This window comes from Tenrec ecaudatus, chromosome 15 (assembly GCF_050624435.1).
Source record: "Tenrec ecaudatus isolate mTenEca1 chromosome 15, mTenEca1.hap1, whole genome shotgun sequence".
Taxonomy (NCBI): domain Eukaryota; kingdom Metazoa; phylum Chordata; class Mammalia; order Afrosoricida; family Tenrecidae; genus Tenrec; species Tenrec ecaudatus.
This window is the reverse complement of record NC_134544.1, coordinates 77,286,609-77,310,418: the sequence shown is the minus strand read 5'-3', so window position 1 is coordinate 77,310,418 and position 23,810 is coordinate 77,286,609. Positions and strand designations below refer to the sequence as shown.

The window sequence follows — 23,810 nt, the reverse complement described above, 5'->3', positions numbered from 1 at the left end:
TAACCAGTGAAAACAGATGTTACTGGTTCAAAGAAAGCAGCAAGCAATTCTCCCTCCCAGTTTCCAGACCCCATATACTAATTGCCCTACATTCTTCACCACCCCTTTAAAATCCCTCATGTGCAGTTGCTGAGCATGACTTCCCTTACCTGTTGGCCTAGGTCCTGGAACCTCATCCGGGAGCTCCCCCACCTAATAAAGCTATTTCTGTTTCTGCTCTCCCGCGTCCTGTCCTGTCTGTCTTCCTTCCTGTTCCTCAGTTTCACCCTTACAGTAAGTATGCTACTATAAAATGTGTCTGAGTCCTTTATTTTACTTTCTCTCTCCTATCTTCTAAGACTTTACTATGCTCTTAGTATATTATAGCCATGCAATTTCAACTACAAACCCCACGATTGTCACAGGCTTGTTTACACAAAGACTGGACTTGAGAGGTGACTAAAGACCATTGTGTTGAGGGTCTCTTTGGTGATCTGAATTTTGGTCCACATTTTCCTCCTACTCTATCTATGATCTTCTAGTGGGATTCCTTTTCGAGCCCTTGGTAGTGGTAGCTGGGCACATCTGGGTCTGATCAATCACTAACATTAGGTTAGCAATTTAATGGAAAGTAGCTTGTATAACTGAGGGATCCTTTTGGACTACACTTGTGTGCTATGGTGGGTAGAGCTACAAAGATAGATAGGGATCCCTGTTCGTGTAGTGGTTACGAGTTGGACTGCTAACTGTAAGACTAGCACTTTGAATCCACCATTCACGCCACAGCGAAAGATGGAGCTTTTTACTTCAGCAAAGATTTAGTGTTGGAAACTCATATGGGCAGTTCTACCCTGTCATATAGCGTCACTCTGAGTTCACATTGACTCCATGGCACTGAGTTGTTTGTTTGTTTGTTTCTTTTGACAATTCATGATTTATCCATGGGGACAGAAAAACTCACATGAAAGCAGGTGTAGTAGTTACATAATTTCATATTCATTTGATAAATAAGACTAGGGTTGGAGTTTAGCCTGTCAATCAGATCACAGTTCCATGATGCTTCCTGGTGGGCTATACTGTCTCATGAGAATTCTGGGAACTTCTACTCTTTCTCACTGGAGGTAGGCTACCCTCTCTCTCTGCTTCACCTTCCCTCTGTTCGGAGAGGTAGAAGAACCACGAGAGACTTGCGCCAGCCCTAAGAAATTCTGCCGCAACTGGATACACAAGACTTTTAAGCCACCGACCTGTCATCTTTCTGCATTCAGCATCATTGCATGTGCTGTGTGAGTCTGAAGAGGAATCTATGGACTAGTATTGGACTTATGGGTTCATAGCAGTCTTATGGACTTGATCTGGACTGGGTTGGGATGTTTTCTTGATATCCAATTACTCTTTGATATAAAGCTCCTTCTTACACATTGAGTGTCCCTGGATTTGTTTCTCTAGCCTACCCAGTCTAACAGGGCAGGTATTTTAAAAGAAGTCTCTTTTAGTTGCAAAATCTAGCCTCTGTTTCCCAAGATCTAATGATAAGGTGGCTCCATCAAATCTGGGAACATAAATCAGTTTAATTCAGTAAATATTTGTTGATAAGTGACACAGTGTTTTCTGTATCATCTGCACAACTGTCTGGCCATATTGGGAAATGTAACAAAGTATTGCAATCCTCATATCTCAATTTTCAACCAGCAACTTTGAAATCTGACTAGAACTTTCATAAGGAAATTCTCTAGTGTATCAGGCATAAGAGAAGCATAATCCTTTTGGATGCAAATTAATAGAGAAATTTTTCACTTTGATATGTCCCATAAGCACTTGTTCTGAGAGACCCAGCAGGCAAGAGTTACTTAGAGGAAGGAAATTTAAATTCCAGACCTCTCAACTTGGAAGAGTCTCTAGAAACATTTTGCCCATGCGCTTGAAACCACTGGACTGATAGAACCTCTGGTAAGTGATATAATTAAATTAGCAGAGTGAGTAAACCATGATAAGTATCACTGAACTTAACTGTCAAGTTTAACTGCCCCAATAGAATTCAAGCAAAATGAAACAAGATAAAAGTACAAACTCCAATTCTAAGGACAGTCAAGTTTAACACCACCACCACCCCTTTTCTCCCATCACTTTTTAGTGCTCCTGCTTAAGTTTTATTTTTACATTTTGTTACACTGACATAATTTACCGAGACCATATGATGCTAGGTACTTCTCTTTTCCTAAAGGCAGTCATACACCACAAAGCTTTGCGGTGCACTATGGTCCTTCACCTCAAAGGTCATTAGTCACAGTTCTTGCTTCAGCCCAGTAACACTGTGGCAGGGTGGATGGCTGGGCGTTTCGCGTTAGTTAGAAAGATGCCCCATCTGGGGAATCTGATCACAGGCTTACATACGTACATTGAACATCGTTTTATGTCGCCCATGCACCCTCTCGATGTCTGGTCTTGGCACAACAGACTCCATTTTGAGTTCTGTACCTCCATCTTAGCTCTCAAGACTGACCCCTAACTGACCTCCCCTCCCCTCCCCTGCTCAACCCCAAATTCCTGGAACCAGCTCTTCCCAAAGCCGGAATGTTTTCTGAAGATGTGGTCACTCGACCCTTCCCTGACATATAGATAAGATTATCGACCTTCTCCCTTCTGAAGCACCTGTGTGAGCAGATCCTCCCCAGCTATGATCCTCCCCAGCTGTGCCTGCCAGCAGTGGACATAAAACGCCACCAGGATTTTTCCCTGCGCAGCTTCAATAGCTCAATACCCTGAGTTGCTGAACCCGCCGGCCAGCTTCGCAATAAAGCCTGCTTCTAAAACTTCGTTAATTGGGTCTTTGATTCTGTTTTCGCGTCCAAATAAGCCTAATACTCCACGCTGGGGAAAGTACCGTTTCTGACCCCAGTTGCCATCATGACCTGAGCCTTCGCAGCTGCAGGCTGAGCCAGGGCTGAGGGCCCATTATTGCCGAGCGCCTCTCCCGGGCTCCGCCGCTGCGGCCCCGCCCCCGGCCCAAACAGCACCGCCCCTCCCGCTTCCGGGCACCTGGGTTTGCGCAGCCGCGCAATGGGCGGGTCCAGAGCCGCCTCAAAGGTGAAGTGAAGGCGGGGCCCCGACCCCGCCGGCTCCTCCCACCCTGGTCCCTCGGAGATGGGGCGGAAGTGCGGTGTCCTAGCCGGAAGTGTCGCTTTTCAACGGCTCCTACTTTGCACTCACTTTAGGGCCAGAGGAGCGCCGGCCACCTGAGCACCGTGTAGCCAGCGCTCCCAGGTGAGGGGCGCTCGTCTCCACGGACACGCGTGTGGGCGGCGGCCAGTTTGGGGTACCGTAGTGCTCCCAGCAGCCCTGCTGGGGTGCAAGCCCCCTTTCTCTCCTCCTGCCCTTCTCCGGGCGGCGCCCCTTGTGGTGAGAGGTGAGCGCCTGTCCCGGGACGCCGATCCCATCCCCCAGCTTTTGGATTGGTTGGGGCTCGTGGTGGGAATCCCCGCTGGAGAAAGGGGTAATCCCAGGCTGGGGGTCTTGTCTTCGGGGTTCCCAGGTTCGTTGCCTTGTGGGTTTCTGCTAAGCCCCCTCCATTGTTTCCTTTCCATACAGCGGTGCCTTCTCCCGGAGACTCTTGTCCCTCGTCAGCTCAAAGGGAAGAGAGCGCGTCTCAGGAAGCGAGTGGCTGCAGCTGGTGCACAAAACGTTAGTGCTTTCGCCCGGGGTTTGCTAAGTCTTGTCACCTGTGTGGTACCTTCTCCTGGGAGCGCGGGGAGAGAACCCAAGGTCCAGGTCTAGAACCTCCCTGGCTCTTCTTGTCAGCTGGTGTGTGGCCGCAGGGAGCACACTCAGCCTTGTGAGTGTTGAAGTAGGCTAGAGAAACAAATCCATAGAAAGCCATGTGTTATAAGCGTTTTATATAAAGAGTAATTGTACATTAAGAAAGCACCCCAACACAGTCCAGTTCAAGCCCCGAGTCCGATGTTAGCCCATATGTCTGATAGCTATCTATAAAGTCCCCCTCAGACTGAAGAAACACGTGCAATGACGCTTAATGCAGGATGATCCCAGGCCAGTGGGTAGAACGTCTTTGGATCCAGTGGTGGTGTAAGCATCTCAGCAGTGGCAGGGGTCTTCTCGTGGCTTCTCTAGTTCCCAGGGCATAAGGTCTATCAGCATATTGCCATGTGTCTGGTCAGTAGAGGGTCTCTAAGGGAGTAAGCCGAAAGGGAGAGAGAGAGGGAAAGAATCTGCCTCCTGTCTCCAAGGAGCATATTCTAGAATTCCCATAATTGTCAGGAGAAGGCCATACCTACACACGAGCCATTGCTTAAATTTTGATTGACAGGCTGGACTCCACCCCTTCAGTCTTAATCATCAAATTGACAAATGATGATATAACTACCACACTAAACAATGGCATAAAATACCTCTAGTTTGTTTACTGGCAAACTTCAATTCGCTGGATCTTAAATCAGTTATTAAAGGGGAAAACTGATTTTCTTATGTAATGTGTGACTGCAGTACAACTTGGACAACTCAAGATGGTCACCAGCTGGTGTATTGATTTAAAAATTATTGAAGATCTCAATAATTTCTTTTCAATCTACAAACCATATTCTGATAGTCCATATATTCAAGTTTTCTCTCTCCTTCATGTTCAACCTCATTTATGTCAAAATTGTTCCACTATGCAAGTCCTATTGGCTCAGTAAAATGTTCCTCTCTCAGCCTAAGACTCAGTCTTTGATCCTTCTGATCACACTGTGCCCCCAATTTCAATGCCTTTTGTGTCTGACCAAACTGCTGCTGGGCCTTCTTTTCCCCTCCCCCATACAGCTCCCTTCAGGTCTCTCCAACCTCATTGGATACTGCTGTGTTCTCCCAGTTGCCAGACTGTAACCCTATATCTCCTGCTATCCGGTCTCATTCTTCTTTAGCCTTCCTCCTCACCACCTCCTCCCACCCCTGCCTTGTCTCAACCTCCTCCCACCACCTCCGAGTCCACAAGTTTTAATCCAATATCCCCTACCCTGTTACCTCATACAATTTCTACCCGAACTCCTCCCTTGCCCATACCAGGATGGTCCACTCCTGCCACCTCTCCTGTCACCAGTTCCCCTCCCACACTTACCATGTTTTAAGACATCTGACACCTCTCCCCTAATGCCAGCAACGTCTCCACCTCTCAACCTTCTGTGTTCAGCTCTCTCCAGTACAAAGACAGCTTGTTCAAACCCATAGGATCTATCCTCATATCCTGCCCCCCTCATTCCCCTCTGAAGTCACAGGACCAGAGAGAGGTCAGTAAAAGTTCACATTCCTTTCTTGATAAATTATTTATCAGTCTTAAGAAAACATCTTGGATGTTATACATTGGACCCAGGCACTTAAAGAATTTAAGGTCTAGAAACTCCCTGGCTGGTGTGTGGCCTCATGGCATGCACTAAGCCTTGTGGTTGTTGAAGTGATATTCCAGCACAACCACCATGCACTGAAATGTGATTGACATTCCACAGTTGCTGGGCTAAGCCCTTTCAGGACTGGGGCCCTCAAGGAGATTGTCCAGTTGGGTCGCTGTTTGTCAACACCCTGGCAGCTGGCAAGTGAAGAAGAGACAGGTTCAGCTCTAGAAAGATGGGTTCAATGACCTTGAACTCAGCCAAAGGGAGACTCAGTCTTTTTTTGGAAAGCTTACAGGTCTCTAGAAGGGCCAGACCGCTTCCATTGGAAATCTTTACTAAGGACAGCATAGGTTTCTTCTGTTTACAAAGCTTACTGCACCCCTCTTGCCACTCAGTTAAGTATTGTCAGTCCATGGAAGCTGGCAGCAGCCCACTGGAGCTAGCTACACCCACCAGAAAGATGTGGGGGAACCCTCCTTAGCAAAAAGAGTTACAGACATCCCAAAGACTTGCACACCAAAATTGATCCTTTGTTCTCACATGGACTGGGCTCCTTCTACCCTCCTGCTGCTCTGACCTCCTTTGCTGTCACCTCTCCTCTCTACCTCTAAGGCTGGCTCTCCCTCCCGCTTAGAGTCTTTCTGCGGGTTCTGCAGCAGACATTAGAGTTGTCTAACCCCTTCCTCACCAATTCTGTAGTTCGTTTATGGGTCTGTATTAAGCCTAATGTTCTCTTCCTGTATGTTATAGCGGGTCTCAAGGACTTTACATCTTTTAATGTTGCTAATCCTCTGGCTTTAGATTAAGGGCCAGCTCTAACCTTATCTTACTATCTTACTATCCTAAGTTCCTTTGATTTCCTGTTCCCTACAAACCGCACCTCCCTCAATAAGTCTATAAATTACAGGTCTCACTCTGTCTCTTGTCTCTGTAAAACCTAATATATGGTGGGTTGCACGGGAGGCTGGCTAAGCTAGGACTGGAGCAGCACTTTGCTTTCCCTAGCCAGTAAAGTCCCCAGCAGCCTTTCCAGACTACCTTCTAGCCGCCTTTCGGGACCCCCTTCAAGCGAGCCTGACAAAGGGATCTCCACATCTTCTGCCAAAGACCCTCTGACAGCACATTGGTGAATGTTAAATCCAAAGCTCCCTACTCCAAGGTCGTCTGCACATTTTCTCTTGGCCTTTCTGAAAATGTCCACATAACAGAAATCTTTGCACCATCAGATGGCCTTCCCAGCCCCAGGGGCTTAGGTGGTAATTATTCAGTGGAAGGATGCTCTCCTGTTGCTACCTCATTTAAGAGAGCTAAAAATTTCTCTCAGCCTTTTAAATGTGTTGTAAGAATTCTAGGTATATTACTAAAGGTAGGCTAGAGAAACAAATGCATAGAAACTGGTGTATAAGAGTTTTGTATAAAGAGTAATTGTACGTTAAGAAAGCATCCCAACCCAGCCCATAAGTCTGATGTTAGCCCATGTGTTCGATACCAATCTATAAAGTTCCCCTTAGACTTAAGAAACACATGCAATGACACTGAATGCAGGGTGATCACAGGCCAGTGGGTAGAACGTCTTTGGATCCAGTGGTGGTGTAAGCATCTCAGCAGTGGCAGGGGTCTTCACGTGGCTTCTCTAGTTCCCAGGGCATAAGGTCTATCAGCATATTGCCATGTGTCTGGTCAGTAGAGGTTCTCTAAGGGAGTGATGCAAAAGAGAGAGAGAGACTCCCGCCTCCAAGGAGCAAATTCCAGAATTCCCAGAATTTCCAGGAGAAGGCCATACCCACACAGGGGCCATTGTTTATATTTTGATCGACGGGCTAGACTCCACTCCTTCAGTCTTAATCATCAAATTGACAAATTATACAACTACCACACTAAGCAATGGGATAAAATACCTCTAGTTTGTTTACTGGCAAACTTCAGTTCGCTGGGTCTTAAATCAGTTATTAAAGGGGAAAACTGATTTTCTTATGTAATGCGTGACTGCACTACAAATTGGACAACAACTCAAGATGGTCACCAGCTGGTAAACTTGATTTAAACATTATTCAAGATCTCAATTTCTTTTCAATCTACAAAATATATTCTGATATTCCATATATCCAAGTTTTCTCTCCTTTATGTTCAACCTCATTTACGTCAGAATTATTCAAGTACTATTGGTTCAGTAAAATGTTCCTCTCTCAGCCCAAGACTCAGACTTTGATCCTTCTGATCACATTGTGCCGCCAATTTCAGTGGCTGTTGTCTCTGCCCAAACTGCTACTGAGCCTTCTTTCTCCCTTTCCCCTTACAACTCCTTTCAGGTCTCTCCAACACCACCCCCCCCTAGATACTGTTGCATTCTCCCAGTTGCCGGACTCTAACCCTGTATCTCCTGCTATCCAGTCTCATTCTTCAGCCTTCCTCCTCACCACCTCCTCCCACCCCAACCTTGTCTCAACCTCCTTCCACCACCTCTGAGCTCACAAGGTACAATCCATTGTCCCCTACCCTGTTACCCAAATTCCTCCCTTGTCCATATTGTGATTGTCCACTCCTCCCACCAGTTCCCCTCCCACCCTTACCTGTCCCCTACTGCCAGCACCATCTCCGCCTCTCACTCTTTTATATTCAGCACTCTCTGGTACAAATACAGCTTGTTCAAACCCAAAGGATCCATCCTCAAATCCTTTCCCCCCTCTTTCCCGTGTGATGTTGCAGAAGCAGAGAGGCTAATAAAAGTTCATGTCCCTTTCTTTGTTAAATTATTTATCAGTCTTAGGAAAACATCTTGGATGTTATACATTGGACTCAGACGCTTGCATTAAAGAATTTTTATATCGGCTTTGCAAATGCTGCTGCCTGAGTTAGTAGTCTCGACTGGGCCTGTTGTGTTCAGCCATGATCAGCCTACTGTGTTTTTCAACATAGCCATCGACGGCGTCGTCTCTTTCTAGTTGTTTTCAGACAAAGTTGCAAAGACAGCAGAAAGCTGCTGCACTCTTCACACTAAGGAGAAAGATTTTGGCTATAAAGGTTCCAGCTTTCACAGAATCATCCCAGGGTTTATGGGCCATGGTGGTGATGTCACATGCCATAATGGCACTGGTGGCAAGTCCATCTATGGAGAGAAATTTGAAGATGAGAACTTCATCCTGAAGCACACAGGTCCTGGCATCCTGTCTATGCAAATGCTGGGCCCATTACGAACGGTTCCTAGTTTTTGATCAGCACTGCTAGGGCTGAATGGTTGGATGGCAAGCACGTGGTCTTAGGTCTGGTGAAAGAAGGCATGAACATTGTAGAAGCCATGAGCGTGTTGGTTCCAGGAATGGCAAGACCAGCAAGAAGATCACCATTGCTGACTGTGGACAACTCTAATTAAATTTGATCTGGAGTTTCAAGTTTTAAGTACCAGACCATCTCTTGTGTAGCTTGAGAAATCACCCTTCCATTCCCCATGTGCTTGCAATATCATTTAATCTTGTGCTCTCTCTTCCAGTTTTTCAGGTTTCCTACTTTCCTTATTCCCCCTGAGTCCAGCTGGAAAGCAGAGTTAAGTTTATGAATAAAGTATAAACAATAAAAAAATAATTTAAATATCTCAGTCATATGATCTTACCTGGCATGCCGTCCATATGATTTTAACAATGACCTTGACCCCTGAAGATAGGGAGAGTTGATAGCTGCACAAAGAGAGGTGATGAAGGGTTATCCCAGAACTGGGATAAGTCCATGGACTTCAAGGCATTCCCCAGCACAGTCCTAATTGGAATTACAAGATGGTCCTGAGCACCCAATTCTTCAAAATGATATGATTTGTATCTCCTTGAGGGCTTACCAAAAGTCTCAACCAAGGCAGTCAGTTATGACAAAACTAGGGAAATCATTCAGGAATCAAATGAAAATTCTGTCAAATGTCTGTGACAATTTCCAGAAGGTTTAAGTATACCAAAGTAGACCCTACTACACCAGAAGGGATCATTTTTCATCTCACAGTCAGCTCAAATTTCATCTCACACTCAGCTCCAGGCATTAAAAGAAACATTAAAGGTTAGAATGTGGATCCCAGACTTCACAGCAAGATCTTCTCAGTGCAGCATTCAAAGTTTTCAACAGTAGGGAGGATCAGGAAAAGTTATATAAGCTACAAAGAGATAAGGTTAAATATCAAATGTTGCAAGTGTCCTCCAGGGGAGAGTGGGTGTGTCTAAACTAGTTACTGGGCAGCACACCAGTGTGCCATGGCACCCTGCTTCAGATGCTCCCAATTAGGGCATTGAGCAAATGTATGCCCTAATCTATGACCTCCAAAAAGACCATGTCCATACTACAAACAGAAAGGTCACTGGGGAAATGACTGCCCAACTCTACAGAAAGTGAGTGGGAAAGTTTATCCCGTTAGACCTCCGGAGCAACCTGCTCAAGTTTCCTCAATGTTAGAGCTACTTGGCTTGACCTTGGAGGATTGATGGGTGTGGGGGTGTAAGGCCCCACTGAAGATCACCCATCTGAAGCCCAGGTAACTATCATTGGCTCAAGAAAGCCCATTTCTTTCCTTTTAGAACCTACATCTGAGATACGGCGTTATCATAGTTTCTTTCTCCCTGCAAAGGTTCTGCTAGTCGAGAACCTATGCCTGCCCTTGCTGAAAAAGATTTTCAGCTACACATTTTTATGTTCTTCCTCTTCAGATTGAAGACTTCATACATAAACAAACTGAAGAGAGTTGCTTCTGGACATAATTTCAGACTTGTTCTGGCCTATGCCAGTTAGATAGAGATTTTTATGAATGTATACCTAGCCTTTCAGTGATTTTCTTCTGCTAAGGGTCAGGAGAGGTCAGTTTGGTTGCATTTTGTCAGTGATTACTGTCCTGCTACTCTAACCACCATCAAGGGATTAGAAGGAAATTGATATTTGTTTATTATCTACATCTTAAGGAATGTTCTGCAATAAAACAAGTATGGTCATAAGTCTGTGCTTCTGGGACATCCTATTCACTTTAACACAAGAAGCTTTAAACTATTAAATATTTTAGAAAAACCTTTATACATTTTAATTGTCATCCAAGACATCAACTCTAGCAAAGTTAAGACTTTGGTGTTTTTCTGTCCTAATGGGAACTGACTAAAAATATGATATTTTTTGTTGTTGTTTTTAATATTACAATTGTGTTGAAGAAAATTTTATAGTATGGCTATATTTGTTGCTGTGATTTCTGGTAATAAGAATGTGAATGCTTTTTTTTCTCCTCTCTTTTATTTTCAACCCAAATAGTAACTTTCATTATAAAACCAGAAATGAGAAACAACCTAAATGTCTAAAAAGACATAAATTGTGGTATACATCAAATCCTTTTGGGATATTCATTTATGTGTACGGTAGGACAGTGAGTATTCTGAAAGTATCCAGGTATAATTGCCACCGTATAATAGGAAGATATGAAAAAAAAAACCCACCCCCACTTATAATAAAATCCAAACCATTCATCTCTGGGAGAAGATCCTCAGTACCATACACCCCAGGTAACCCCATTCAGTAATTTGTATGAACAGAGTCATCTCACTCAGGTATTTTAGTTAACAAGTCACTTTATTGCGGGCTAGTGTTTCTGAGTGGGTATGAGTAGGAGACTGGAAATGGGTGATGGTTTCATGACCAGCTTATACTGTGTTTGCAGTTGTCAACACTAATGTGCAACTGGTTGGGTCTGAAGGATAGTTGAGGGACCATAAGATGTCGTTGAGATTCTTTTGTGCCATCTCTGGATTCACTTTTAGTAGCACTGCCGTGACCTGTATCAGCCATGCTCCAGGCTGTGCGGGGAGGTCAGATGCTTACAGACATCCTCCCTGAGGGCAGATAGTCACCAGACTACAGGGTAGCCCCCTCCCCGCTTCCCTGCTGCTGGGGACAATGAACTATTTCTCTCTGAGGCTTGTGACCAAGCATTCACATCCTACCGACAATGGTCTTTATCAGTTGAGCCAGGAAACAAGTCAAACGGGCTCTGTGACATCCAAAGTTAAGTTGCCAAACTAAATCTAGGATCTGCCCATCTTGCCACATGTGTACGCCAAGTCCCTCCTCTTCCATTGCGTGGATACCCCTAGGTCACCCCCTCCCATTACTATATTCCCAATAGCACAGCCCCTTCCTGTGACGTGGGTCCTCACTTGTAATTAGGGGGCTTGCATGTTCCCAGAGAATATAACAGCTTTGGTTAGCATTAAAGATACTCTCTCCCTCCATGTGGACCACCAAGTGGGGCTGAGGTGAGCATGCTACCATGAATTGTGTCTGACTCCATTTATTTCTATATTTCTCTTCTAGCTCTCATGCTCTCTATGACTTTACTATGATCTTTACTTATTGTCGCTGTGCAATTGTGCCTATTGGATCCGTAATGATGTGTTAGGGGCTCGCTTCCCCGGACACAGGCCTACAGTGGGTCTCACATATTAGTACTGTTGCTATAACATACAGATTACGTAAAGGCTGGTGTACCATCTCCAGAAACATTGCCAAGAGTACACTGTATCAGCGAATGGACCCTCTAAAAGTCTATCATACATCCATGTATTATGGTGGGGAAGACACACTGAGTGTGAGAACAGATACAAACCGCACATGCAGGGAGGCAGCTGTGTGGCAGGGCGCTGTAAGGGCCTGAAAAGAAAGGATTCTGACTCCGGAGCCTTTGGAGAGGGAGTTTCGAGTCTGATTTCTTATTTTGATCCAGGGTTTTCATCTACAGTTTTCCACTTGGAATCTATTTTTATGATTCAGTGCCTACCCTTCGTATCTGTGAATTCAGAGTTGTAAGAAGAGAAAACATTCTCTTGGAGAGAAAATAAAACAAACGAGCTTGTTCCATAGGGAGTGACAGGGGTGATCAGCCTATGTTTTGAGGTCAGTGTGTTAGTCCGAGTGGACTGGAGAAACAAATTCGTAGACACTACTATGTGTGTAGAAAGGGTTTTATATAAAAAGTACTAAATTGAGAAAACATTTCAGTCCAGATCAAATCTGTAAGTCCAATATTAGCCCATATGTCTGATACCAGTCTGTAAATTCCACTTCAGACTTCACGCAGCACATGCAACAACGCTGAGGGCAAGCAAATCACGGGCTAGTGGGTGGAAGGTCTTGTGGATCCAGTGGCATTGAAAGCATCTTAGTGCTGTCATGGGTCTCCATGTGGCTCCTCCAGCTCTAAGGCTCTGGTTGCCATTTGCATAGCTCCATGTGGCTTGTCAACAGGAATACCTGGCAGGGAGAGAGTGTGTCTGGCCTCCAGTGAGCTATTTATCTCCTTTGCACCTCCAAATGAGGTTATCAAGCTGTGACCTGATTGACAGGCTAGACTTCAATCTTTTGCAAGTTGACAGGAGATCGTGTAACTGTCACAGTCAGAATATCTTTCAAGCAGACTCTGGAGTCTGTGGGGGGTGATGTTAAGGTCTCAACTAATGGCTGTAAAGTTGGTGGTTTGAAACTTGGTGTCATTTATTCAAGTATAGTATATTGAAAAAGGTTGCTTTTCACCCAAACTAAAATTCTGCTAACACTGATCATTTCCAACTCAAAATAACCCTATAGGACAGACTAGAACTTCTTTAAGATTTCCAAGCCTGTACTTCCTTATGAGATTATGCTACCACAAATTTCACCCACAGAGCAGTTGGTGGGTTTGAAAGATTGTTCATTTAACAGCTGGGCAAGTCACCACTACCACCAGGGTTGGTAGTTCAACCAATCCATCCAGGTGACATTTTAAAAATATATTCTGTCAAATAATCATAGTTTAAAATTATGTATTTCAGAAAGCCTTGCTGTTTTTCTTCCTGACTCTTACCCTAGATCAGGAGTCAGTAAATTTCTGTTTGGAAAAGGCCTGAAAACCGTAATTTATTATTCCATTGGTCATATCAGCGGCCCTCAAAATATGGCCTGTGGGCCACATGCGGCCCACTGAGGACATTTATCCAGCCCACCTTGTCTTTTTTTGCAGCCTGTCGGAGCCAGCTGATGAGTCTAACAGTCCTGAAAGGGGGAGTGAGGATTAAGGGAAAAAAGAGAGACAGAAAGGATTGGGAGGACAACAATCTGATAGACTGAAACACTGGAGTTTATTCTACACACTCCTTAGATCCATGCAGAAACAACCCGGGGTTAATGATCTCATTGTTAAGCAAGCACATTTGATACACATAGCAACTCTATCTTCTGCCAAGCCAGACATCCTTGAGAAAATTAAACCACCTGTTTTTTCCCAGACCTTTCATATACTTTCTTGTCCTTGACAGTCTGTTCAAAACGTAAAGTCACAGAAGAAATCAGCAAACACTGACACGTAGGTCATGAGATTGCTCAGCCCTTTGAAGGCTGAGTCTTAATGGCCTTCAACAGCAGCCTCTGCTTGTTCTACTTAACAGCTGACTAGTCCCGGGCCCTCTGCACATGTGTGGAATGTGAGTTGCACTCTCCGACTCCCCTCCTCTCTGTCTCTACTCCTCCTCTCAGTCTCCAGTGTGATCTGATTGGATGAGTCATGAGCTTGCCTGTGCAGAGCCTGCTGCTGCTTGAGGACCAAGGTAAGAACAAGTTAGGATTTTTTTTTTAACTTAGGAGATCTTTTTAAAAATTTTATTTTGTGTCCTCTTCGCCGTCTTCCCCGGGCCTCTGCTGCCGCAGCCATGAAGGTCGAGCTGTGCAGCTTCAGCGGCTACAAGATTTACCCCGGGCACGGGCGGCGCTACGCCAGGACCGATGGAAAGGTTTTCCAGTTCCTGAATGCAAAATGCGAGTCGGCATTCCTTTCCAAGAGGAACCCTCGGCAGATCAACTGGACTGTCCTGTACAGGAGGAAGCACAAGAAGGGGCAGTCGGAAGAAATTCAAAAGAAAAGAACCCGCCGTGCAGTCAAATTCCAGAGGGCCATCACTGGTGCATCTCTTGCTGATATTATGGCCAAGAGGAATCAGAAGCCTGAGGTTAGAAAGGCCCAGCGAGAACAGGCCATCAGAGCTGCCAAGGAAGCAAAAAAGGCAAAGCAAGCTTCTAAAAAGACAGCAATGGCTGCTACTAAGGCCCCCACCAAGGCAGCACCTAAGCAAAAGATTGTGAAGCCCGTGAAAGTGTCCGCTCCCCGGGTTGGTGGAAAATGCTAAGTCGGCAGCAGAGACTTTCTAATAAAGATGCAACTATAAAAAAAAAATTTTTATTTTGCAGTTAGTAGGGCCTTTCCCCCCCCCTGAAGTTAGGAGGTCTTTTTTTTTAAGTTGGTTAGTTCGTTTGGGGGTGGTTTCTAGGGGGGCTGCCTCACAGTCATAATGCAAATAGTCAGTGCTCAGTGCTAATGCAGATTGTCAGTGCTCAGAGGGAATGCAAATGATCAGCAGTCAGTGTTATTGGTTGGGGGCCCCAAACTGGTAATCTGCGTAGTACCCCATGGGAACTTAATCTGGCTCTGCAGACAGCAGAGGAGTAGGAAACCTAATTAATTGGGAGTGAGTGCATTTATATTCTGATTGCTAGTCGCTTGTGTATGATGGTATATGTTGTGTGCTGTGTAAGCCCCGAGCCCCGGTTCACACTGTTGCAGTATCTGAGCAGTGCAGGTTCAGCCATATGCTTGTATGGCTGAGCTCACATTAGATTCACAAGATAAAAGGCAGCCGTGCCTTCTTTTTTCCTGCAATGGAATCTGACTATGGGTCTTCTCACCTATGCGATCAGATTCCTGTGCAAGTTCACAGATCACAGTGCGGATCACACAGGGTAGTGTGAACTCGAAAGGTGGTAGAGGAACCGGCCCTGTACACCTGCCGCTTCCCAAACCGCATCAATGTGAAACTGAGGTAGAAGCAGAGTTCCACCAATATGGGCACTGGTGAGGCTGAACTGATGTGGACTGGCAAGGCTGCATTGATGGACACTGATCAGACTGCATTGATGGGCATTGATCAGACTGTATTAATAGTGCAGTCTACATGTCTCTGGGCAAAGTTATTACTGGTATATTGTTTTTGTAGTGCTGCACATATATGTTGGTATTTTATTCATCGCAATTTGGAATCCCTAGAAAACAATTATATCAATAAAGAAAATTTGACTCAGTGCCGGATATTCAAAGAACAGTGGGCTTATGATTACTTTTTCATGCAGTACAAGAAAAGAGCTGTGTGTTTGATATGCCAGAATATAGTGTCTGTGTTCACAGAATACAATTTGCGTTTTCAATATCAAACTCAACATAAAGATAAATATGTTTGCTTGGTCGGACAAGTGAGAAAAGATAAAATTTTAAAACTGAAAAATTACATTGACAACTCAGCAAAATACTTTTGTGAAGCAGAAGCAGCTAAATATTTCATCACTGCGAGCAAGTTTTCAAGTTGCCAAGCTAATCGCATGCACTGGTAGACCATTCGTGGAGGGAGAATTTGTTAAAGAATGCCTTCTTTCTGTTTCCCAAGAGATGTGTCCAGAGAAGGCCGATTTATTTAGTACAGTGAGTCTTTCAGGACCTGCAATTACACGAAGGATTGAAGAAATGGGAGACAATTTTCATCAGCATTTGCAAAACTCCGGAAAAAATGTTCCTATTTTTCCTTGGCACTCGATGAAAGTAATGATGTTCGTGATTCTACACAACTTCTGATTTTTATTCGCGAGACGAATGACTATTTTGAAGCCATGAAGAGCTTGCTGCACTGCAAAGCATCAAAGGAACAACTACAGGAGAATATATCTATGAAAAGGTTTGCCAAACTGAATGGGTTGGAGCTGGACTGGGCTAAACTAGCCAGTGTGACAACTGATGGTGCTCCTAGCATGGTGACATCTAAGAAAGGAGTAATTGCTACAATTAACCCAGAGATGGACAAACATAACTATTCTCATCCAATAGCCATACACTGCCTCATACACAGCAAGCGCTGTGTAGTAAATCACTGAAGTGGGAGTCTGTTAGGAAAATTGTGGTATATTGTGTGAACTCCATTAGAGCTAATGTACTAAACCACAGACAATTTCAGGAATTTTGGTCTGAGCTAAATGTTGCCTATGAAGATGATCTGTACCACACAGAAGTCCGTTGACTGAATCGAGGGAAAGTTTTGAAACATTTCTATGACTTACTTCCACAGATTACAGCTTTTCTGCTTTCAAAAACCAAAGAAGTACCGGAGCTCAATGATGCATTGCCTTTCTGACAGATGTAAAAGAGCTACTCAGCAGTTTCCATGTGTAACTTCAAGGAAAGGGGAAGCTCATCTGTGATATGAAATCACCTGTGAAAGCTTTTGAAGTAAAATTAGAGCTTATCAAACAAGTGAAGAAGGAAAATTTCTGCCATCTCCCCAAAACTCAAAACTGTTAGCGGAAAACCCATTGGTTGCATTCCCAAACAAAACATGCGGATTCACTGGAAAAGTTGCAAAAGAAGTTCCAATTTAGATTTAAAGAGCTTCGTCTTCATGAACAGGACATACTGCTTTGCCGTAACCCGTTTTCTGTTGACATTGAAAAAGTGGATACTATTTACCAAATGGAACTGGCTGAACTGCAGAATTGTGACTCTCTTAAAGATGCATTCAAGTCAAGCAACCTTCCTAATTTCTGTGCAGCTCCCCCTCTGAGACCTATCCTAATGCCAGGAACCATGCACTCACAATGGCAACCATCTCTGGCAGCACTTATGTCTGTGAACAGACTTTTTCCAGAATGAAACATCTGAAATCTCCAATCAGATCTAGACTAACTGATGCACACTTGCCTCACTTGTTAGGACTAGCAGTGACAAATATGGAACCGGACATGACCATCTCATTAGCAAAAAGCAGGCCCATAGTTCCCATTGAAATACTGGTAAGTTTGTTGATTTAACTTTACTTGTTCTTCATTTTAGATACTGTATTTGTTCTCATTTTGTTTTTTCACTTCAACATAAGATGTGCACTGTGCATAGGAATTTGTTCATAGTTTTTTTTTTTTAACTATGGCCCAACAGTCTGAGGGACAGTGAACTGGCCCCCTGTTTTGAAAGTTTGAGGACCCCTGGTTTAGGAGAACACTTCTAGCTTTTATATGGTAATTTCAAATTGGAGGGTGCTGTCTCAGTGGTCAATCAGCTCTCTAATTATTGACTTGATTTGTCTTTGTTTCTCATATCTCGTTCCATTCAGTTTTATCTGGGATGCTGCTCTGGGTCAAAATTATCTTTGGTACAGTCTACTGCAAGATGTTTACGGGGGCCTGGCTTCATGATTAAGGTGTTACAGAGTCTTCTTTCACAGGGTCCTTTGGTTATCTCCTTAGCAGGCAGCGCAGAGGTCGCTTGCTGTCCTTGTCAATGAGGACATAAAACCACTCATAAGGGTCTGTAATTTTCTAAGAAGAACAATTTAACTGTTCTCCCTCATAGTTGGGTTTTAGATGCCCAATGCCCTAACCATGGTGCTGCCTCGGTTTCTATGAGCTAATAGTCATCATGAAAAGAAAAGCCACCCGGGGTTGCTTCTGCTTCCTAAGAGGGGATTCTGACTCCATGTGACCCATTGTGTGCAGAATGCAGCTGGTTGTCTTGTTTTGCTTTGAGAATTAGTTCAGTAAGCCTGACTTCCAAGGCACTTTTGCGTGGGTTGGAACCCCCACTACTTGTTTTACCTGAGGACTCCATCCCAACCAATGTAACACCATGAAAAGTACACAAGCAAACTTATATAGCTAATGTAAACTGATCTTCTAACTGAGTGCTAAGATCATCCAATAAAGAATTTCTTCAGTATGTGTTTGCGGAAGAATTAGCCATTTGGAGAATTAATTGCGACCTGTGCTTCAGGGGTCCTCAAACTACGGGCCACATGCGGCCCGCTGAGGACATTTATCTTGCCCAACTGGTGTTTTTGCCCCGTTTTTTTTACTTCAAAGTAAGATATGTGCAGTGTGCTTAGGAATTTGTTCATAGTCTTTTTTAAAACTATAATCTGGCCCTCCAACAAGTCTGAGGAACAGTGAACTGGCCCCTGTTTAAAAAGTTTGAGGACTCCTGCTTCAGACTATAATTCAAAATGAGACAGGTTCTAAACATGAACAATAATTTCATAGCATTTTTTAAAATGATATATAAGGCGTGGGTTTCTGAGGCATGATCATATATGAAAACAAATGCATGTTTTGTGCCATTGAGTCCTTTCAGCCTCATGGAGTCTGTGCAAGTGAAGCAAACGCAGCCCAGTCCTCACTAGTGTGGTTACATAGGAAGGAGTCCGTGATTGCAGCAACCGTCTCAGTCCATTGATTGAATATTTTTCTTTTTCCTTGTCCTATTTTACAAAAAAAATAATGTCCTTCTCCAGGGACTGTTCCACCAAGATAATGTGTTTAAAGTCACGGAAAGAAGTATCAACATTCTTACTTCTAAGCATCATTCTATTTGCATTTTAAGATACTTTTATTGTTCTGATAATACTTGTTACTTTCAATATTCATCACTATAAAGTTTCTAAGTAGAATGCATAGACTCTCATTTTGATTTTCTTCTCACGGTCCCACTTTGATATTCATATGAGGATGTTGAAAGTATCATGGTATGGATCAGGCACACCTGAATCTTAGTCTCTTCTGAGCCTCAAAGTGTATCTAAGAGCTCTGCACCATTACTGCCTTGGGTTCCTTCGTGTGGACACCTGCTCGTGTATTCAGTTCACCCGCAGAACTCACTACACGCTATATTTATTTCAGGACTGTCCTGAAACGTCATTCCAGACAAGACTTTCATTCTCTATGCATATGTCCAGAAGCCAGTTTTAACCTGCAATGATATTTTTGAGTTCTGAGCGTATGACTTGTACTATACAGGAAAGGAAAGGGAACATATAAAAATATATACCTTGGCAGGATTGTTGAGCTGGTTTTAGGAGCAATGAGAATACATTGTGGTGAAAAGGTGCAGAGGGAGCCCGAGGGGGGATTTCTAAAAAATTAGTCTATTTTCTTTGTTTTGCATTGGCCAACAAAATTTTCATGATTTCCTTTGACATTTCCAACATACCCGAAACATACATCGTATCTAAAAATTCCACAGATGTAGTGAAATATTAATTTTGCTGTGAATGTTATATTTTCATCCTTTCCCATGAATATATCATGATGCTTTTATCATTTCAATAAATAACATGAGATATAAATTGTGAGACTTCATTATTTCTTGTAATTACTAGACAATATATTTGCTAAATATTTCCTTGAATTTCTATTTTCTTAACATTTTACAATAATATGTATGAAATTCATTACCCAATATTAATGAATGGTCAAGTGTCAGTACTTAGATAAATTACTACAAATGTGAATAAGAAAAAATGTATCCTTTAAAAAAATACATTTGCTAATAACTGATTAACTGGTTACACATTACCACAGGTCAATAACAGAGTAAATATCACTGTCATAAAATCTCATAACCCGAAATACAATGTGTCATCCTTATTCCTCCAGTTTTATATGCTAAACCTATGCTTCGGCAAAAACTTTGTTTTTATTGCTGGTGAAGCCAGCAGGGAGGGTGAGGGCTCAAGGTGAAGTGAATGAATAGGATGCAAAAGAACCTACATGACTGTTCCAGGGGAGTAGATACTGTTTATCATCTTTCAAGGAAGATCAGAGCAGATCTTTTAACAGCATCTTGGCAAGGAAGGTCAGAGTAGGTCTTCTGTCAGCTCTTGCAAGGAAAATCCTACAGTGAATAGGATATTTGAAGACCAAATTAACAAGTTGAATGTTTACATCAATTGTTTTATAGCAGTGATTAGTATAATAATCATAATTATTATTAGAGGGAGTCCGAGGTGGGCTCAACAATCCTGCCAAGGTATATATTTTTATGTGTTCCCTTTCCTTTCCTGTATAGTACAAAGTCATATGCTCAGAACTCAAAAATATCACTGCAGGTTAAAACTGGCTTCTGGACCTATGCATAGAGAATGAAAGTCTTCTCTGGAATAATAATTCATTGAGCTGGATTGACGTGATAACTCGAGCAATCAGCGCTCTAACATGACACTTTTTAGGATGATCGTGTATTGGCCTATATTTCCACAATTTTGACATAAGCTAACTATGAGTCAGTTCTTAGGGTAAGTATAAGTGAGGACCAATTCCTGATCCCTTAACAAGAACAGCCTAAAACATCCCATCAATGACTGGCATTTTCTAATCTATAAATAGAATTTATGAATTATGCATCTAAATTTTAGATTCTAAAAAGAAATATTCTCACCACAGGAATATAAATCTTCAAACTCAATTCTTATTGGGTAAGACTCACCCAGATTCTAATATCAAAATCCTATCTCAGTCTCTTATTTAGACCTATGTTATCTCCACCTGACTTCTAATTGATCCACTCTTATGGCACACCTAGCAATCATCTCAGAAACATCAGCAACAGCAAACTAAATGCAATGCCTTTTTCCTAAAACCTTAGAGAATTTTAGTAGAAAATGAAACAAAAAAATATAAATGCAAATCCCAAAATCTTACAAAGATATTATTTGACAAAAATCTTTAAAACCTCCAAAATAAAAACCTGACGATATGTCATTTTTCTTCTTGCTTAAATGTGAAATTCATAGTTAACTTCTTTAAACTTGGAACTCCTAATAACACAACAGATAAAATGTTTAGCAGCTATCTTAGAAGGTTGTTGGTTTCTCCTCAGAGACACTTTAAGAGACAGGCCTGTGGCTTTCTTTTGAAAAAGCAACCTTTGAAAACCCTATGAGGCACCATTCTCTGACAAACGGCCATGGTGAACTACAAACAACCGAATTTTAAATGTTATCTAAAATCGCTGGAAACTTAGAATATGAAGACAATTGTCTCTCACAAGCAAGAGATGTCCTCTGAGATTGTCCCTAGAACAACCAGGGGCAGTGAGATGAAGGGTCAGGCCTCCACCATGACTTTCACTGTCTCCCTCTATCTCTGGGGAAAAGCTGCCGTGAACAAGGGTGGGATGTTGCAACATCACTGTGGATGGGAAGCCCCAAGATCCCGAGTGCCCTGTGCTCATTCTGATGAATCCGCTAGGAAAGGAATCCTGATTCATGAAGGGTAAGCTGCATCTGCTCAGACCTCAGGGAGAGCCACATGGGTGACCCCAGCACTCCACAATCTTGGCTCCAGCACCCTAGTCACTGAAAGACATTGAGTCAGTGCTGACTCATAGAGACCCTAAAGCACAGGGCAGAACTTCCCTTGTGAGTTTCTGAGACTGTACCCTTTGCCAGAGTACTAAGCACAGTTTTTCTCCCTTCCCGTCACCCTGTCAGAAATATTTAGGAAAAATTCTAGTTACACTACTGACCTTTTCAATTCACAGGTGTATTGGCTGGCAACTCTCAGATATCACTTTGGACCCTTCTCTTGATTCAAGTCGGTCGAGGGCCAGATGAATGCAAGATGGGCAGGTTAGATGGTAGGCTGATTCCTCACAGGCTGTGCAGATGGAGGAATCCAAGCTATATAGGAAGTAGGGCAAGATGCTGTCTCATGTCTGGTGATCCACACTTCTGGTGAGTTCCTGGACCTGCCCAAAAGCTGCACCGCTTAGAGGCAGTACCCAATTACATTGATAATGGGGAAAACCACACCCAACAGGATAAGACTGCCCACTTCTGGGCTGCTGACAGTAAATCTCTTCACAGAAGTGATGGCATTATAATAAACAGTGTCACCTAGGCTGACATTGTGTGTTCAATAACATAGAAAAATGTGAAAGGGAAGGTGGAAAGAGCAATACCCTTCCAGAAGTAGCTTTATCAAACTGAATCTCATATACACCATATGTCTTTGATATTTTGAATATTTCACTGCCATTATGTCGATTGCTACTCAGAGCCGCTTTCTAGAAAATAGGAGAGGTGCCCCTTTGGGTTTCACAAACACTGACTCACTGCCATTCAGTCGGTTCTCACTAAAGGAGAAAGTAAAATGGGTGCTGTGCTTTTCTGAGTCTGTAACTCTTTGCAAGTGTAGAAAGCACTGTCTTTTGCTCTCAGAACAACTGGCTCTTTGAAACTGCAGACCTTGGGGATCACAGCCCAACTCTTAACTGCACCACCACCAGGACTACCACAGCATTTATGATACTGTAACTCATTCCAGGAGCAGATGGCCTCGTTTCTGGCCCCAAGGGTTGGTTGGCAAGTTCAAACTATCATGTGTGTAGCAGCCAATACCTAATCAATTAAGCCTCCCGAGCTCCAGCTCTCCATAGGACAGTAACAATTACTTCATACCACTGGATGTGTTTAGAGCTTGGGCCTCTGGAGCAGAGTCTGGCACATTTTCTTAGTTCTTAAGGGTGTTTTTCAAGGAAGCACCACTAATTGTTTTTTTTCCATTAAAAATTCACTTTCTTATAGCTTAGGTGGGTAGAATCTCATGTCCCATTAGCCATAGGATAAGGTTCTCCTGTTGGGTCTATGCAAGTCCTTGTCTCCTTGCAACATTTGTGGACTTAGCCTGCCTTAGACAGCACCATGTATGTGTGCTTTAGCATCACCTTGGGTCTAGGACAGTGGTTCTCAACCTCCCTAATGCCATGACTCTAATGCAGTTCCTCATGTTGTGGTGACTCCAACGATAAAATTATTTTCGTTGCTACTTCATATCTGTAATTTTGCTATTGTTATGAATCTGGTGACCTCTGTGAAAGAGTTGTTCGAATCCCAATGGGGTCACAAACCACAGGTTGAGAACCTCTGCTTTAACGTGTTAAAGAGCAAAGATATGACTTTGAAGAGTAAGGTGTTCCTAAACCAAATTGTTGTATTTTTAATGGCCTCATATAGACATGAAAATGACAATGAATAAGGGAGACCTGAGAAGAAATGATGCATCTGAACTAGGAGTTGGCAAAGAATATTGAAATTACAATAAAGTGCCAGTTGAACTAACATCTGTTTTGGAACAAATACAGCTGAATGGTCCTTGGAAGTGATGATGCCAAGACTTCCCTCATACTTTAAAGATGTTATCAGAAGGATATGTTATCAGTCCCTGGAGAAGGACATCATGTTTGGTACACAGATCTCAAAAATAGAAGAGACCCTCAACAAGATGAATTGATTCAGTGGCTGTCACAATGGGCTCAAACATTATAGTAATTGTAAGGATGGTGCAGGACCAAGCTGTGTTTCTAGCTATTAGACAGGGTGACTACGAGTGTGATGTGATTGCATGACATCTACCAATAACAATAACAACGTGGTAGTATGTATACTATTTTGAGGAACTGCTAGACTGTTTTCCAAAGAGGCTACACCATCTTTAAGTGCATGAGGACACTGATTTTTCAACATCATAGACAATGTTATTTGTTTTATTATAGCTTTCTTGTTTGTGTAAGGTGGCATTTCATTGTCATTTGGATTTGTATTTCCCAAATGC

The 23,810-nt window shown here is 43.1% G+C and overlaps 1 protein-coding gene across 1 annotated transcript; it reads left to right on the top strand.

Annotated features, from left to right (window-relative positions):
• Positions 1-14,034: 14,034 nt before the first annotated feature.
• On the top strand, positions 14,035-14,568 carry LOC142427380 (large ribosomal subunit protein eL24-like). Its single transcript, XM_075532640.1, has one exon. The coding sequence runs from the start codon at positions 14,048-14,050 to the stop codon at positions 14,519-14,521; it is 474 nt and encodes a 157-aa protein (XP_075388755.1). The 5' UTR covers positions 14,035-14,047; the 3' UTR covers positions 14,522-14,568.
• Positions 14,569-23,810: the final 9,242 nt, after the last annotated feature.